The sequence below is a fragment of the Radiomyces spectabilis genome, assembly GCF_025331425.1.
Source record: "Radiomyces spectabilis strain NRRL 2753 chromosome Unknown BYT42scaffold_9, whole genome shotgun sequence".
NCBI classification, from domain to species: Eukaryota; Fungi; Mucoromycota; class Mucoromycetes; order Mucorales; family Radiomycetaceae; genus Radiomyces; species Radiomyces spectabilis.
In genome coordinates, this window is record NW_026251934.1 from 853,580 (window position 1) to 866,747 (window position 13,168).

Consider the following 13,168-nt stretch of genomic DNA (forward strand, 5'->3'; position numbering starts at 1 on the left):
TACATAAAAGAGAACGGTGGGTAACATATTCTAAGGATGTTAAGAAGGAAAAGAGAAGCAAGAAAAAAGTATGAAAAGAAAAATCCAGTAAGCAAAGGCGCATCAGATGATCCGAAAAAGAATAAAAAAAAAAAAAGTCGAGCAACGAGAAAGCGGTCGAAGGAGGTATTTAGAGGTAAGCGATTTTCCAAGAATAAGGGTCTTCGGGATTCTCGGGCAAACTCTCGGCTTTCCATCCGCATTCGCTGCATTCATATCGTACACGCATTTTGTTCGGTTTGCCGACATGCTTATTGAAAATCACTAATTGAGTCTCGCAGCGAGTCAACTGAACAGACGATTCATGTTTGCAACGAGGGCAAGGATGACGTTGTTGCTCAAGCGAGATCTTTTTATCTTGACCGCCCACTATGAAAATCATACAGAAGATAAGTAATCTGACGGACGATTAGATAAGATGGTGAAAAAAAAAAGGTACCACTTACACAGAACAAAGGATGCTGACATGTTCGCTATTACAACACCTTGACCGGAATATGTTGATGTAATGCCTCTATCTTTCGTTTACACACAATGAGAAGAGCGGAAAAAGAAGAAAAGAAAAAAAAAACTGCAAAAAAAAAGGGCTCCCCCACTGATTTTATGTTCAACTATAAGCTGTACACCAATCGTTTTCCGGCCTATTCATCTCAACGAATCGACTGACACAATTGCAGGTTGACGCCACGTTGCTCTGTAAACCAATTAACTGGATTTGTGCAACCTTTGAGAAAAAAACGTGGCAATAACAAGTTCCGCGTAAAAAGATTTATCGAGGTCAGCTCAAAATCGATATTCTCTTAAAAAAAAAAGTCGACATTATCGGACAGCATTGCATTCCACAATCATGCATCACTTTTTTTTTTATCCTGCACCGACTTTGCAGACAAATGTCGTACATCTATCATCGCTGGAACAATTTAGATATTGCGTGCATTTGATGAGCAACACAAAAGAAATGTGAACCAAATTTTTTTTTTACTTCTTGTTTTCGTCTTTTACGCAATATGTTATATTTGCCCGAATGTCCGCCTGCTGGATCATCCAAGTTTCTCTCCGCTATTTTTTTTGCAATTTGAAGCGGAACACAGTTCCTGTATCGTTCCGCACCGCGCCTTGTTCATCGTAACGTTGACGCTCTACAAAAACCGCATGGCCATCATGGTCGACGAGGATAACCGTACTTGTCCGTGTTGCGTATTCCGTAGCATTGCCAAAGTCGGAATTACTGAATTTAGGTATGCAAATGCGTTGCTTCATTTCTTCCAATACAAGCTCAAGATTGCTTGTATCAGGTAGGGGCTTTGTCGTACTAATATAGGGGATATAAAAGTTTAATATACCGCTCCACTGCCCTTTGCCAAGCATATAATCCAAGTACACCTATCTTTGCTTTCCTAATTTACCTTAGTAGCGTAAACAATGATTCAATCAGTTGATCTTCATTGTCAGCGCATTTTTCCAAGATCGATTCAAGCTTCTGACGACCTTCCTCCACCTTCGGCCACGGTACATCTAATACCGAGTTTGAAAGTCCTATATTTTTCCCCCCAGACCCGAACCCCCCCCCCCCCCCAAAAAAAAAAGAAAAAACAGTTAAGGGGAAATTCTCTTTTTTACCCGATTTTTTTTTTTTCTCCTGGCTTCTTGATCTTTCAACCCTCTTCTTACCGTAAACTACATTTTTCTGTAAGGATATGATATCTGTGTCCATTCGATTGCTGTAATAAGCCATATGGAGGTCGCCTTCCTCATTTAAGCCATCAAAGCATACGAGATTGAAGCCTCCGTACATATCTTTTTCATTCCGAATCTTGATCATGTAATCATCGACGCTGATATTACTGGTTAAAAAATCCCTCACCAGAATACCGCGTGAAAGTCGGCCTTGAAATACTCGCTCACGATAATTGGTCAGAGCAGCAAACCGACCATGCTTTGTGAGCCCTAACCATGTCCCATGTTGCATCGATGACGTTGATGGCTCGAGATCCCTTCCAGCAACCACATAATCATTGGGAGATTCCCAGAATGCCGCATCCGCTGTTTCTCTATGTAGGAATTCGTCTCGATTGGCTGCAAAAATACTGACGCACCAACAATAAAGATAAAAAAACATAAGCACCATTCGGGCATTAGTAAGCACATGAAGACACTTTGTCATGTATCTCTTGCTCTTTTTGAAAACTTTGCAGAATGCTTACAAACGATATTTAGGATGATCTGCTATCCAAAATAGAATGCACATGTATAAAGATGAATCGTAGAAATAGAAAAATGATAAAAAGTGGTCCTGAGACAAAAGATTACTATCTACTCACGTCATTGGCCGCTCGACCGGTGATGTTCTGTATACATTTTCGCTGCCAGTTGCAGTAAAGTTTCACAAGAATGCGTTTTTTTTTTAACCCGCAGGACGTATTCGCCAGAAGCGCTCTTCACACTACTGCAATATGACTGTCATGCCCCGGGCTCGGGCATCACGTCGTGCTAGTGGCATCCCACGGGTATTGAGCACCGTTTACAACAAGGGCATGTTGCCCGGCAGCAGTAGTTCAGTACTAAAGAATTCCCAACACTCCTTCCTGATCCGCTCCGAGACCCAAAAATACCGCGTTATTCAAGCACTATTTTACTGCCTTTTGGGTCATCGGAATTCTGGTGATACACGGTTGCCGACGACACCTGTTTCATCCCGTCCGCATGATCGTTGTCACCACAACCATTTTTAACATAAATTTTATGAGATTTCTTTTGACACGAAGATACCCTTTGGAAATCGAATCGCGGAGCGGTACCCTTTCCATCTATTTTATATGCTACACTGTACAAGTTACTCGCGTGTTTCTATTCTCGCGATAAAAGCTCGTCGACTCTAGCTATAATCTGAAAATAACAAACAAAAGGTGATGAGATGAAAATGATTCTTTTGGGTGAGAAATATGGATGCAGTATATGAGTTGATACCTGATGAATATTCGGGCGGCGTTTGGGATCGGCAGTCAGCATCCAGGAAATCAAATCTTTGAATTCCTGGGAATACAGATTCGCTAGTTGAGAATCGCTAGGGAATCGAAATTGGCCATTGAGCACGGCCAGCGAAATCGACCCGCCTTGATCATAATTCTCAAAAGGAGACTGCCCATACGCCACAGCGTACAACGTACATCCCAGTGACCATATATCCACCTTTTCATCCAACGTCGTTTCCGTTTTCACATCAAACAATTCAGGTGCCCGGTAAGGCATTGAACAATGTTCAGCCGCCAAATCCTACATATAACACCTCGTTTCAGACGATGGAACCTAATGTTATGTTGACGCGACGCGCTCACCTGCTGTGCGAGCGCTTCTTGTCGGGTATGAATGTCGATCCTTGCTTGACAAGCGGATCCAAAATCCATCAGAATAGGAGTTTGACCGTCGTCGGATAACATGACGTTCCTGAAAAAAAAGAAGAAAGGGGAGCACGTCACTACCATTGTTTCGTAGCGTGGCTGGCAATGAGATTTTTTTTTTTTTACCCTGGTTTGATATCACGATGAGCCCATGGTATAATGTCGCCTTCTTTCCCTGGCAAAGGCGCGACGACGGACGCGTCTTGCTGAACTTGATTACTTAATAGCGCTTGATCCTGACGGTCGTCGGTGTGATTATGTTCGTCTTCTATTGTGTTTTGTCCACTGGATTCGTAATGGGTTCGTACGCCGCTCGCTGCTTTATACGTGTGTAACACCTGCACCGCTATACATATACCGTGAAATAACTGGAGGATCTCTTTCTCCGAGAAATGCGTGTTGTTCAGGTTATGTCGATTAATCGCGTCTTGAAGGTTGCCTCTCTGTTGGGATGTTATTCCGTAAGTCCTGCCATTCTTATCTACATGGATTCTTCCCCCCCCCATCTCTTTAAATCTTTACTTTGTAATATGGCAAGAAGATGTAGATGGTCTTACTGCCGTCGGATTCCGTGATCGTACTGCTATCCTAAACCCTCCAAATCAACATCCGCTTGATTGAACACTAGAAGCGTAGTATCATCCACGGGCACCCACTTACTAGCATGCGAATGATGTTTTTATGTTCAAATAGACGGTACATATCCACTTCACGTTGGGCCAGGTCGGCTTCTTCGGTGCCTAGCGTACATCGAATTTTCTTCAAGGCATACAAGTTGCCGGAACCGTCCTGAGCAAGGTACACAAACGAGAAGCCGCTAAAATGACGAATACAATAAGTTCAGTCTTTTCTCATATGTAACTGAATTGCTGGGTGATGGATGGTTGTGCTTACCCTTCACCTAGGAGTTTGATGATTCGATAAGCGCGTCCGTTGATGCTGATGTTGGGATTCGGAATGCAACAGCTCATGGCGGCTGTCAGTATATCGAGCAAGTCTGTAACAAAGGAAAACCCCATACTGCGAGTGATAGTACGGGTAATAGTATGATGTGCTTGAACAGCGGGTGTGACTGATGGCCCGTTCAGAGAACAAAGAGAAAAATGAAAAAACAGCGAGCTTAATGTGGTAATTCTATATCCGCCTTTTATTCGGGCATTCTCTAATGTACTACTGAAATTTTTACTGAGCCTGATGAGACTAGAAAAGAAGCGTAAGCACATGTAAACAGTGTCGTCTTGATGAATATAGCATTTGAATAAGAACCCGCCATCATCACTTACCAAACCTACAGATGCATGTTAATTTTTATTTCTGAGTGGAAGTTTCTGTCATACTTCCGCTACCACTAGCAAGCAACAGGATGTCTGTCTCCCCCATCGGGAGAAGCCTCCGCAGCACCTAAACCTAAAAATCGCTCATTATCAGCAGTATGTTCAAGCTTTTATATCAGAACAGACTATATTACCGGTGTGCGGGGTGGTGAAAATTTTTCTCAGCATATAATACATGGCTGAGAATTTAAAAAGGGGGGTAAGGTTTCCCTTCGAGGAAGAGGGAGATATCCCCAGCAAGAGCAATACACATGGCGGCTTCAGACAAAGAGGAGCCGTGGACTGGCCGCAATTTCGAGTCCTTTTATTTTCTTCTTTAGCGGGATTATCGATCGGTTTGTGGGTTGAAGTGTTGAAGTGTAATGTATGCCTAAACATGGGAAAATTTGAAGCCATTTTATACTCAGGTATATGAATTATCAGTCGGCACTTCGTTATTCACAAACAGACATACAGTATGATTTATCAATCAGTCCCCCATGTTTCAATGAAAGACATATGGTTATCAGTTGGCGCTTCACTATTCACAGACAGACATATAGTATGCTTTATCAATCAGTGCCTCATCTTTCAATGGCGGACATATGTTTTATCAGTCGGTGCTTTACTATTTACAGTGGACACAGTAACGCTCTATTAAACTTGAATTGGAGTGATTACAAATGACAAGTGACTATAAAATTATGAATGTCTAGGCATATATTACATCAGATCTTTGCATAGGTCGTCCTTTATCGATTCTATGCAGCTGCCATTTCCCATGTGGACTACATTCGTTCAACGACAAACACATGGTTGGTTGGTTTTTTTTTTTTTTTTTTTTTTTTTTTTGTAAGAGCAGAGTCGCCGTTTTGCTTTTATGGTATATGAATCACTGATCTGATAGTTCTGTTCGAGTATCATACAGGAAAAGATGTTTGCAGCTTTTTGAAAAAGCTCTCCCCTATCGATTCTTCATATGTCAACATCCAACCATATTCAAGTTTTGATAGCCAAAGACCCAAAATGTTACGAAGAAAAATTGAATAAGAATGATTCCCTTTTTTTTTGTTGAGTCACAAAAGATTCTGTCGATCATTTGTCGATTCTTTGGCAAACAAAAAGCATAAAAAGCTACCTTTCCTTTCAAGCGAGCTCGTAAATCTGTAATGGTTCGTACACCAGCATTGACAGCGTCTGGTTGATGAAGGTTCTTCTTTCAAACCCGAAGTTTTAGCACGTACTGATTTTGTATAATTGTTGAGCGGGTAATCAAGGTGGCTGGACCGAGAATGAGTAGTACTTTCATAGGAACGGCAAGGCATACTATAAACTATTTTTTGTCGTGGCAGGATATAACTAAATTAAGATTTTATAACAGTCTTTCTCCTTTATATACTGTGGGACAGTGTGCGGGCAACGTCCCTTTTTGGGTAGATTGCTTTTACGAAACAGTATGTAGCAATGGACCACAAAAGGCAATGTTACAGACTATTTACACAGTATGTGGCAATGACCCCACAAAGGCAATAGAAAACCCCATGACATTGCTATTTTTCGGTTATAAAATCCCAAAGAGGGAATGTGACATTGCTTATTTTATTAGTAAGGGCGATCTATTTTGTTGTCGATTTTCTTCTTATTCATCTATCATTTCGTACTTTTCACGCCACTCTATGAACCGCTGAGCCGTATATTTCCTCATCATAAGCGAGTTGACTATACTCAGGGTAGTCAAAGAAACAAAAAGTACAATTTGAATAATGTTGCCATAGAGCACAATGTGATCCACATCCAAGTTGCTTTCAATCATGATCACTTTGGCCGCAAATTCGCCCATGAGGCCCAGTCCCCACAGTGCTGTCAGAATGTATGAGTCCACTCGGAAGCGTCGAATTTCTTGCCATAACCATTCAATGAGAGCAAGACTCTGTTCTTGACCTTGTTCATCCTTCCACCGGACGGATGGTAGTTCGGACATCATTTGTTGTGCGATACAAAACGTCAGCGGTCGATTCACGAACCATCGTGTCTTGATAGGAATAAGTGTCACCAGGAACATGGTGGCGATGATGGCCATGGTGGCTGAGTCGCGCAGAAGCATCGCACGTACGTCGCCTGTATTTCAAAAATCTATCGTTGAGTGATCCCGTTGTCCATCGTATCACCAGGGCGGTGACTCAAAACTTACCGCTTATAATGGAAAGGATCGCCGATAACACAAAGGAAAATACAATTATACATCCGAGAACGTCCACTTTTCTTCGTCTCCAAAAGATATATATAACGCGCAGTAACGGTGGGATACCAGAGACAATGAGAGCAATCAGAATACTGGTATACATTTTCAGGATATAGTACAGGGCCAACGGAATGCCCACATCGACAAGCAGCATGGTCCCAAAGGCAACCACTTGACGTAAAATAAACTTTCTTTTACTCGTAGCCATATCCTTATCGTCGGTTTTATTTTTATGTTGGCTGTCAGTGCCGATGATTTCTTCGGTTTGTGAGGGTGTCAATATCGGGCTGCGGGAGGATTCTGACGTTCGATTCATATCAACGGTCATGTAATCGTTTTTTGTATCGGTGGAATTGTACTGTGACATGGTAAAGTAATAAATAAGGTTTCTATAAAATCATTAAATCAAAAAAGACAGAACCGTTTATATATAGGATGGTGGCAGACTTGGCTCAAAGAAGACGGAGAAGCCTGAATTTGAATGCTGAGCATTGATCCGGATCAAAAGTGACCCTTTCAGCCTTTGAATGATTGCCAAATTTGGACAATATCCCCCGAGATCGGTGCCCGAGGGCTGAGCAGAAACTCGGGGATTGAATGAGCCATGGGCCCAAGCTTTTTGGACGTATCAAGAAAAAAAGAAAGAGAACAATGGAATGCCCATGAGGAACAGAAAAAAAAAGCCTAAATTTATTATTATTTTGCAGGATCTTCCTGGTTTGAAATCATTTCCGAAATATTCTTTTGTAATAAATGCCAATCGTCAGGCTTGGGATTGGCGAGCTATAAATATATATACACATAAAGTTAAACCATGACATCTTCTTATGTGACCTAACCATGCAAAATCAACATTTGCTTACCTCGCCAATGTCGTACACGTAAACACGACCATCACTCGATCCTATTGCTGTCTTTTTTCCGTCCTTGTCCCAAGCCAATTTATTCAGCGCTTTGCCCGAACCGACCGCCGTGCTTACCAGAGGTTCCTAAGGAAGCATCGAGTTAAAAAGATTTCCGTATAAAGAAAAGAAAGGTGGCCAAACTCGAGACTTACTTCGGTATCCGAATTAATATTCCACAAATCGAATTGGCCATTGCCATCCACTGAACCAAAAAGAGCAGGATGTGAAGGCGACCATTTGACGTCATAGACATAATCATCTGCTTGCTCGAACGAATAAAGGGGAGTGATTGTAGCAGGTTGTGTGGACGTTTTCGAAATAGACTAGAATCCTTGGATGAGTTTCCCCGTTGTCAAATTCATTGAATCATGGTTAATACCTTGGCTCGCCATAATTTCACGGTCCAATCAACGGAGGAAGTTAAGTACAGGTCTGAAAAGTCCACGGGTCCATAAAGAGGATGGAAATGCAGTCCTGTCACTGCGCCGTAATGGCCACGGTAGGTGTCATATTGGTTGACACCAGCCTTGCTATTAGCCACATGCATTTGCCACATCAATATTTTTTTTTTTTGCCACATGTTCGGTCGGATTCATGCGATCTTTTACCTTCCTGCGCGATCGTATCTATTCGCCTGGTATACGTTGCCTTCTTCTGTGCCCACCCAAAAGGTTGTTGTTTCGTTATCTGGGAATCCCATACAAGTAACCGATACTTCATCGGTTTTATTATGGGTTGAATGCAACAGTTCCAGATAATCCTAAATGAAGCAGAAAAAAACTGAGCATTTTTTGTTTCCCAAATATGGGATGTTCAATTCCGCATTACCTGAGGCTGTGCCAGCATATCCAATTGCCATGAACAAATAAACCCATCTGTGCTACCCGAGATAAGATTATGCGCATTCTGCGTTCCCACCATCTCTAATGAATACACGGGATGGGTGTGGCCGCCCGCCGAAAGAGGCGTTTTCAGCACCGGAAGCGATTTGGCACGCGTGTCCCACAGCACGATTTGACCAGAATAAGTACCGCCAATCACGTAATTGGGATGAAACTTGCTGAACTTGACACTCAACACATCCGACTAGCAAGATCAGCAGATATTTTAGCCTTAACTGGTCATTCTTTCGATGATCCCCGTCACCCATCGTTCAACTGGACTTGCCTGTGAGTGAAAGATAAATTCTGGTCGTTCTAGTAAATGAAGATTCCACACCAAAGCGACACCATCCGGTTCATTAAGAGCCATGGGATTTTTATTATACGAGGAGACAAGCAATTCCGGATACTACACCATATGAATATCGTTAATATAGAGCACAAGGAATATACCGCTGTCGCCGTCGCCGCCCGTCGTCAAGTCATGGGGTATACTTACTTTTGAGGACCAGTCGACATCTGTCACGGATCGGTTTTTGGACCATCGATCGTCCCAAAATTCACATACATATCGTACCCGTTTTCCTGAATTTTCATCACTGGAGTTTAAACAGCCGACAGAAATGCATATTAACCAACCCGCGGTGCTGTAACGAAATATGAACGCAATCACGACCTACTTTTCCACATCAATGCCTAGGGTATAATCCTTCATGAAATCGTATTTCTCATTCAAAGCTCTTTCGATGACTTTGGAAGATACGTCCACAAATTCTTGGAATTCAGGAGCCGACAAGATCAGTTTCTTTTCCTCTTCCGAAAGTTCTGCAAAAAATAGGTTGTTTAATATTAGCAACTTTGGTCCACACTTGCATGTCGAAGAAAAAGATCATTACCTCGTTGTTCTTCATTCTTTTCCTGTTCAGCACGTTTTTTTTCCTCTTCCAACTGAGCTTGTCGCTGCTTCTCTTTCAACTCCAATTCTTCAATGATCTGCTGTCGAATTTCCTCTTCGGTCAATTGTGGTTCGTCAAAAGACCCTTCGGCAGTTTGAATTTCCTTGCTGTACGACACTCGTTCCTGTCAATCGATCCATGGCGTTCATTCGTAAGATGGAACCTTCTACTTGATCTATTGTTGAAGCGTCCATACAACTTACGAGTGGGGGAATATCAGCAATCAGTGCTTGTATTTCAGTGAGTTCAGCAACATAAGTTGGGGTGGCTGATACGGGGGCTGGCTGTGAAGAGATGGATAAACGCGGATCACTGGGCAACACGGAAGTCGATAAGCGAGTGTCAGGAACAAGGCACACTAATTTTTCTTATCAACTTGTTGAACGTGAACTACTTACGTGCTGACGGGAGTGCCGGGGATCGAGTAACCAAAGTTGGCTGATTGCGGTCGTGAAGAAGTGAATTCCGAACCTGTGTCTGATCCTCGGTCGGAGCTGCCAGCAGCCGCGATGGAGGGGCTGGCTGAACGTTCACCCAGAACAAGCGCCACGAGATCATCGATCGCTTTCCTGTCTTTACCAGCAGTCGACTGGTCGATTGAACGAGAGAAACAAACAACGTTAAGAAATAAGCACCAATTTATTCGTAGATGAACATGCAAAAAATAAGAAAAGGAGTAAGTGCATTGGTGCGTGGAATGGATCTGAGAAAAAGTTTGGTTTACCGAAGAGGATGAGTTGCTGTGGTTCGATTGACTCTCAAGAATAGCTCGACGTTCTTCTCGTGCACGACGTAGTTCAGCTAATTTCTGTCTCTTTTTCTCTAATTCCTCCTTTCTACGGTCCATGGTTCATCATCAACCGCTTTTGCCGCACCTGTCGGTGTTTCTGGATTCGTTCGTGCATCGCCATGACTGCCTTTGGGATGTGACGCAAGCCCTCTGCTACGTTGCCTTTTTTGCATGGTTTACCATCTGGATCCACCATGCACTCCAGCAAACCACACAGGTATCTTAAATCCAAAAAGCACGATTTATCTGAAAATGACTGTGCACCATCGTATTTTTTTTTGTTCGCTTGAGAGTAGTAATATGAAGAATATTATGAGTCTTTTGATTTCACCCCTCTTTTTTTCCGAGACTCTCATTTTACAAAATTTATGCCGCTCGACGCCCTTCCAGGCATAGAATGGTGGTTGAACGCGGATAAATTCACAAAGTGCATATTGACAGAGACATGGCTATGGTCGCATCGCCTTTGAAGCCATGGTCACTCCAGTTGGCGGAGCCGCGTGTGTGCGTTCAGCAAGAGCTTGCGCAGTCGATGGAAGTTTCTTTTTTTTTTTTACCAAATTGAAAAACAAGAAAAAGAAAAAGAAAAACACTGCAGAGGATCTCGAGGAACAGTTTCGTAGGGTAAGCTCTGTAAAAGCTGTTTATCCTTGCAGTCAGCATATTCCGACACAGTACAGAGAGCTTATACCTTCTCCGTTAGTACAGGAAAGGCTGCTATATAATCCATCAAAAAGGTGCAGATGTTTGCTGTCATTAATTTTTTTATATCTACTTGCTTATGGCGCTGTTTACTTTGGTTTCTTTTGGGCCTGGGAATCACCAAAACCTTACACCAGTTCGAAAGTAGACAAGCTGATAACAAATAATGCCGGTGGTTACCCAAGTCAAAGATATTTTAAATTGCCATTCAACGATCGATATGACGACTGTATCATGGCGAAATTATCATCAGAATGTTTCCCAGAGACGCATGGTGTTTGTGACAAAATAGAAGGGGCTCGTCTTTTCAAATTTATCAAAATCAATGAACCCAGGGACTTGCATCTTGGCACAGACAGCCCAACATTTTCTTGGTATCGAGGGTGCAACCCAGGAAGTCCTAATAATGGTCCGGATTGAGGAGACTTTTTCTTTTCGTTGACAATACATATCAAGTGTTGAAGATGAGTACGGTAAATGTGATCAATTTCCAAGTTCACAAATCTGTAGTTTCCTTTTTGTTCATAAGCTTTGGGCGAGCAAGGACAATGGTGGCCAGTCACTGTTGGCAGTATCCTTTAGATCGATGGCTTTTGTGGGACGCGCGGAAGACTGTGGCGTTCCACAATATGTTGCACAATGTGTCCCATGAGCCATAACCGCTCTTTTTTTTTCCCAAGGGCTCTTTGTAAGTTACAAAGTAAAAGTAATTTCTGAAACTTCCGCAGCTGATCGGTTCTTGACCCAATATGGACTTTGGATTCACCCTGAATCTCGGTAACATCAGTATCGAGTTTGACTCGCAATCTATAGCGCTTGCTATATGTCTCTTCATGTCAAGTCCTCATTATATCGATGCGGGATAGAAAGAACAGAGAAAATTACATGTTCCTGTTGAACGGGTCCTTCACACTGAGGTAAACCGGTTTAATACGACGTAGCAAACGCACACCTCCCCCCCTTTTTTTCCAAATGATGATGTCATGCAGTTACCGATCAACAGGGAATATAAAATCAAACTGAAAGATCCATGCCCTTTATTGTTTTTTTTAAAGATCGTAAATAACTTTCTAACGTCGAGACTTCTGGAAACGCAACCGCCACAGAGGAGCTGCTTTCTCCAACAGGTATATCAAAATGATAAGCTTATTTGTGCTGTGCCTGAATAAATGAAAACAAGGCTATCATATACGATCTGAGAATACCTTCAAAATACAAGTGACATGCATGTTTTACAAAATAAAAAATAATGCCAAGTTACAAAGATCTGGCAAATGTGTCTTTAGGTAGACAATGATCGTATGAACTACAGTTCAACTATTGAGCCTGACATGATATGAGAGTACTATATCACTTATCTTGACCACCCGTACAATAACAGAGATATTACATACACGGTGGCTGGATCTACCTGCAGATGCTGTCTGGTAATTTTCTCTAGCTAAATTCCGAGGTGAATTATGTTCCATGTAATGCGTCCACCCCTGTGACAAAACTCCAATGCAAAGGGTGCTACTGAAGCTTGTTTCCAATAGTCTTGTCGCACGGGTAAATCCATAGTTATTATCATTTTCAGTAGCATTGAACTAGCAATTGCAAACAGATAAAGCTTCCAACATTCGAGTAGTGCATTCGAAAGTAGGCCCACTTGTTAAAACGAATGATCAAGACCTGTATCGCCGATCCCCACTGTGACGGGCGATAAGTAGATATTTCTTTATCCAGGAAGAACGTTAAGTGCTGCTTTTTGGCTGTGAGAGCTCTTGACTTTACAATTCATGGAATCTTTCCGTGCATATCGACGACGATCACTTTTTGGATATACTTAGGGGGATAGCATCGATAAAATTTGAATGGATTAACAATCCAGTTGCTCATCTCCAAACTTAGGGTAATAGCTCTCATATCAATTGCAACCTCCTTACAGGGATCCACTTCAAAA

General features: G+C 42.2%; 6 protein-coding genes across 6 annotated transcripts; 1 reads left to right on the top strand and 5 right to left on the bottom strand.

The window, feature by feature from the left end:
• Positions 1-123: 123 nt before the first annotated feature.
• BYT42DRAFT_518120 (uncharacterized protein) lies at positions 124-604 on the bottom strand. Its single transcript, XM_051565241.1, has 2 exons — positions 486-604; positions 124-408 (listed from the first exon to the last, which is right to left on the bottom strand). The coding sequence occupies exons 1-2, from the start codon at positions 505-507 to the stop codon at positions 170-172; spliced, it is 261 nt and encodes an 86-aa protein (XP_051421694.1). The 5' UTR covers positions 508-604; the 3' UTR covers positions 124-169.
• Positions 605-860: 256 nt separating this feature from the next.
• Positions 861-2,347, bottom strand: BYT42DRAFT_576340 (NRDE protein-domain-containing protein). The gene is made up of 4 exons (XM_051569046.1): positions 2,244-2,347; positions 1,711-2,126; positions 1,446-1,575; positions 861-1,351 (listed from the first exon to the last, which is right to left on the bottom strand). Exons 1-4 carry the CDS (start codon positions 2,285-2,287, stop codon positions 1,099-1,101), a joined length of 843 nt encoding a protein of 280 aa, XP_051421695.1. The 5' UTR covers positions 2,288-2,347; the 3' UTR covers positions 861-1,098.
• Positions 2,348-2,658: 311 nt separating this feature from the next.
• Positions 2,659-4,540, bottom strand: BYT42DRAFT_576343 (kinase-like domain-containing protein). Its single transcript, XM_051569047.1, has 7 exons — positions 4,332-4,540; positions 4,098-4,254; positions 3,960-4,025; positions 3,564-3,880; positions 3,375-3,483; positions 3,007-3,312; positions 2,659-2,925 (listed from the first exon to the last, which is right to left on the bottom strand). Exons 1-7 carry the CDS (start codon positions 4,454-4,456, stop codon positions 2,887-2,889), a joined length of 1,119 nt encoding a protein of 372 aa, XP_051421696.1. The 5' UTR covers positions 4,457-4,540; the 3' UTR covers positions 2,659-2,886.
• A 1,849-nt stretch (positions 4,541-6,389) lies between these two features.
• Positions 6,390-7,200, bottom strand: BYT42DRAFT_499774 (uncharacterized protein; the record flags this gene model as incomplete). The annotated part of the gene is made up of 2 exons (XM_051564663.1): positions 6,390-6,868; positions 6,942-7,200. The coding sequence occupies 2 exons, from the start codon at positions 7,198-7,200 to the stop codon at positions 6,390-6,392; spliced, it is 738 nt and encodes a 245-aa protein (XP_051421697.1).
• A 443-nt stretch (positions 7,201-7,643) lies between these two features.
• On the bottom strand, positions 7,644-10,591 carry BYT42DRAFT_576352 (WD40-repeat-containing domain protein). Its single transcript, XM_051569048.1, has 13 exons — positions 10,459-10,591; positions 10,133-10,323; positions 9,938-10,046; positions 9,675-9,858; positions 9,459-9,603; positions 9,278-9,377; positions 9,065-9,187; positions 8,726-8,983; positions 8,506-8,657; positions 8,277-8,427; positions 8,050-8,220; positions 7,856-7,981; positions 7,644-7,775 (listed from the first exon to the last, which is right to left on the bottom strand). Exons 1-13 carry the CDS (start codon positions 10,579-10,581, stop codon positions 7,689-7,691), a joined length of 1,920 nt encoding a protein of 639 aa, XP_051421698.1. The 5' UTR covers positions 10,582-10,591; the 3' UTR covers positions 7,644-7,688.
• Positions 10,592-10,608: 17 nt separating this feature from the next.
• BYT42DRAFT_404318 (uncharacterized protein) lies at positions 10,609-11,741 on the top strand. Its single transcript, XM_051563410.1, has one exon. It carries the CDS (start codon positions 10,999-11,001, stop codon positions 11,644-11,646), a length of 648 nt encoding a protein of 215 aa, XP_051421699.1. The 5' UTR covers positions 10,609-10,998; the 3' UTR covers positions 11,647-11,741.
• The last annotated feature ends 1,427 nt before the right edge of the window (positions 11,742-13,168 follow it).

Coding starts and splice junctions, on each gene's coding strand:
- BYT42DRAFT_576343 (XM_051569047.1), bottom strand. CDS start 4,456: ATGGGGTTTTCCTTTGTTACAGACTTGCTCGATATACTGACAGCCGCC. Junction 4,026..4,097: donor AAAACATCATTCGCATGCTA/GTAAGTGGGTGC, acceptor TGGAGGGTTTAG/GATAGCAGTACGATCACGGA. Junction 3,881..3,959: donor TCTTCTTGCCATATTACAAA/GTAAAGATTTAA, acceptor ACATCCCAACAG/AGAGGCAACCTTCAAGACGC.
- BYT42DRAFT_576352 (XM_051569048.1), bottom strand. CDS start 10,581: ATGGACCGTAGAAAGGAGGAATTAGAGAAAAAGAGACAGAAATTAGCT. Junction 9,859..9,937: donor TTGCTGATATTCCCCCACTC/GTAAGTTGTATG, acceptor ATCGATTGACAG/GAACGAGTGTCGTACAGCAA. Junction 9,378..9,458: donor CTAGGCATTGATGTGGAAAA/GTAGGTCGTGAT, acceptor TTTAAACTCCAG/TGATGAAAATTCAGGAAAAC.
- BYT42DRAFT_576340 (XM_051569046.1), bottom strand. CDS start 2,287: ATGTGCATTCTATTTTGGATAGCAGATCATCCTAAATATCGTTT. Junction 2,127..2,243: donor GATCATCCTAAATATCGTTT/GTAAGCATTCTG, acceptor TTGGTGCGTCAG/TATTTTTGCAGCCAATCGAG. Junction 1,576..1,710: donor ACAGAAAAATGTAGTTTACG/GTAAGAAGAGGG, acceptor GGAAAAATATAG/GACTTTCAAACTCGGTATTA.
- BYT42DRAFT_404318 (XM_051563410.1), top strand. CDS start 10,999: ATGGTCACTCCAGTTGGCGGAGCCGCGTGTGTGCGTTCAGCAAGAGCT.
- BYT42DRAFT_518120 (XM_051565241.1), bottom strand. CDS start 507: ATGTCAGCATCCTTTGTTCTGT. Junction 409..485: donor GTCAGCATCCTTTGTTCTGT/GTAAGTGGTACC, acceptor TGATTTTCATAG/TGGGCGGTCAAGATAAAAAG.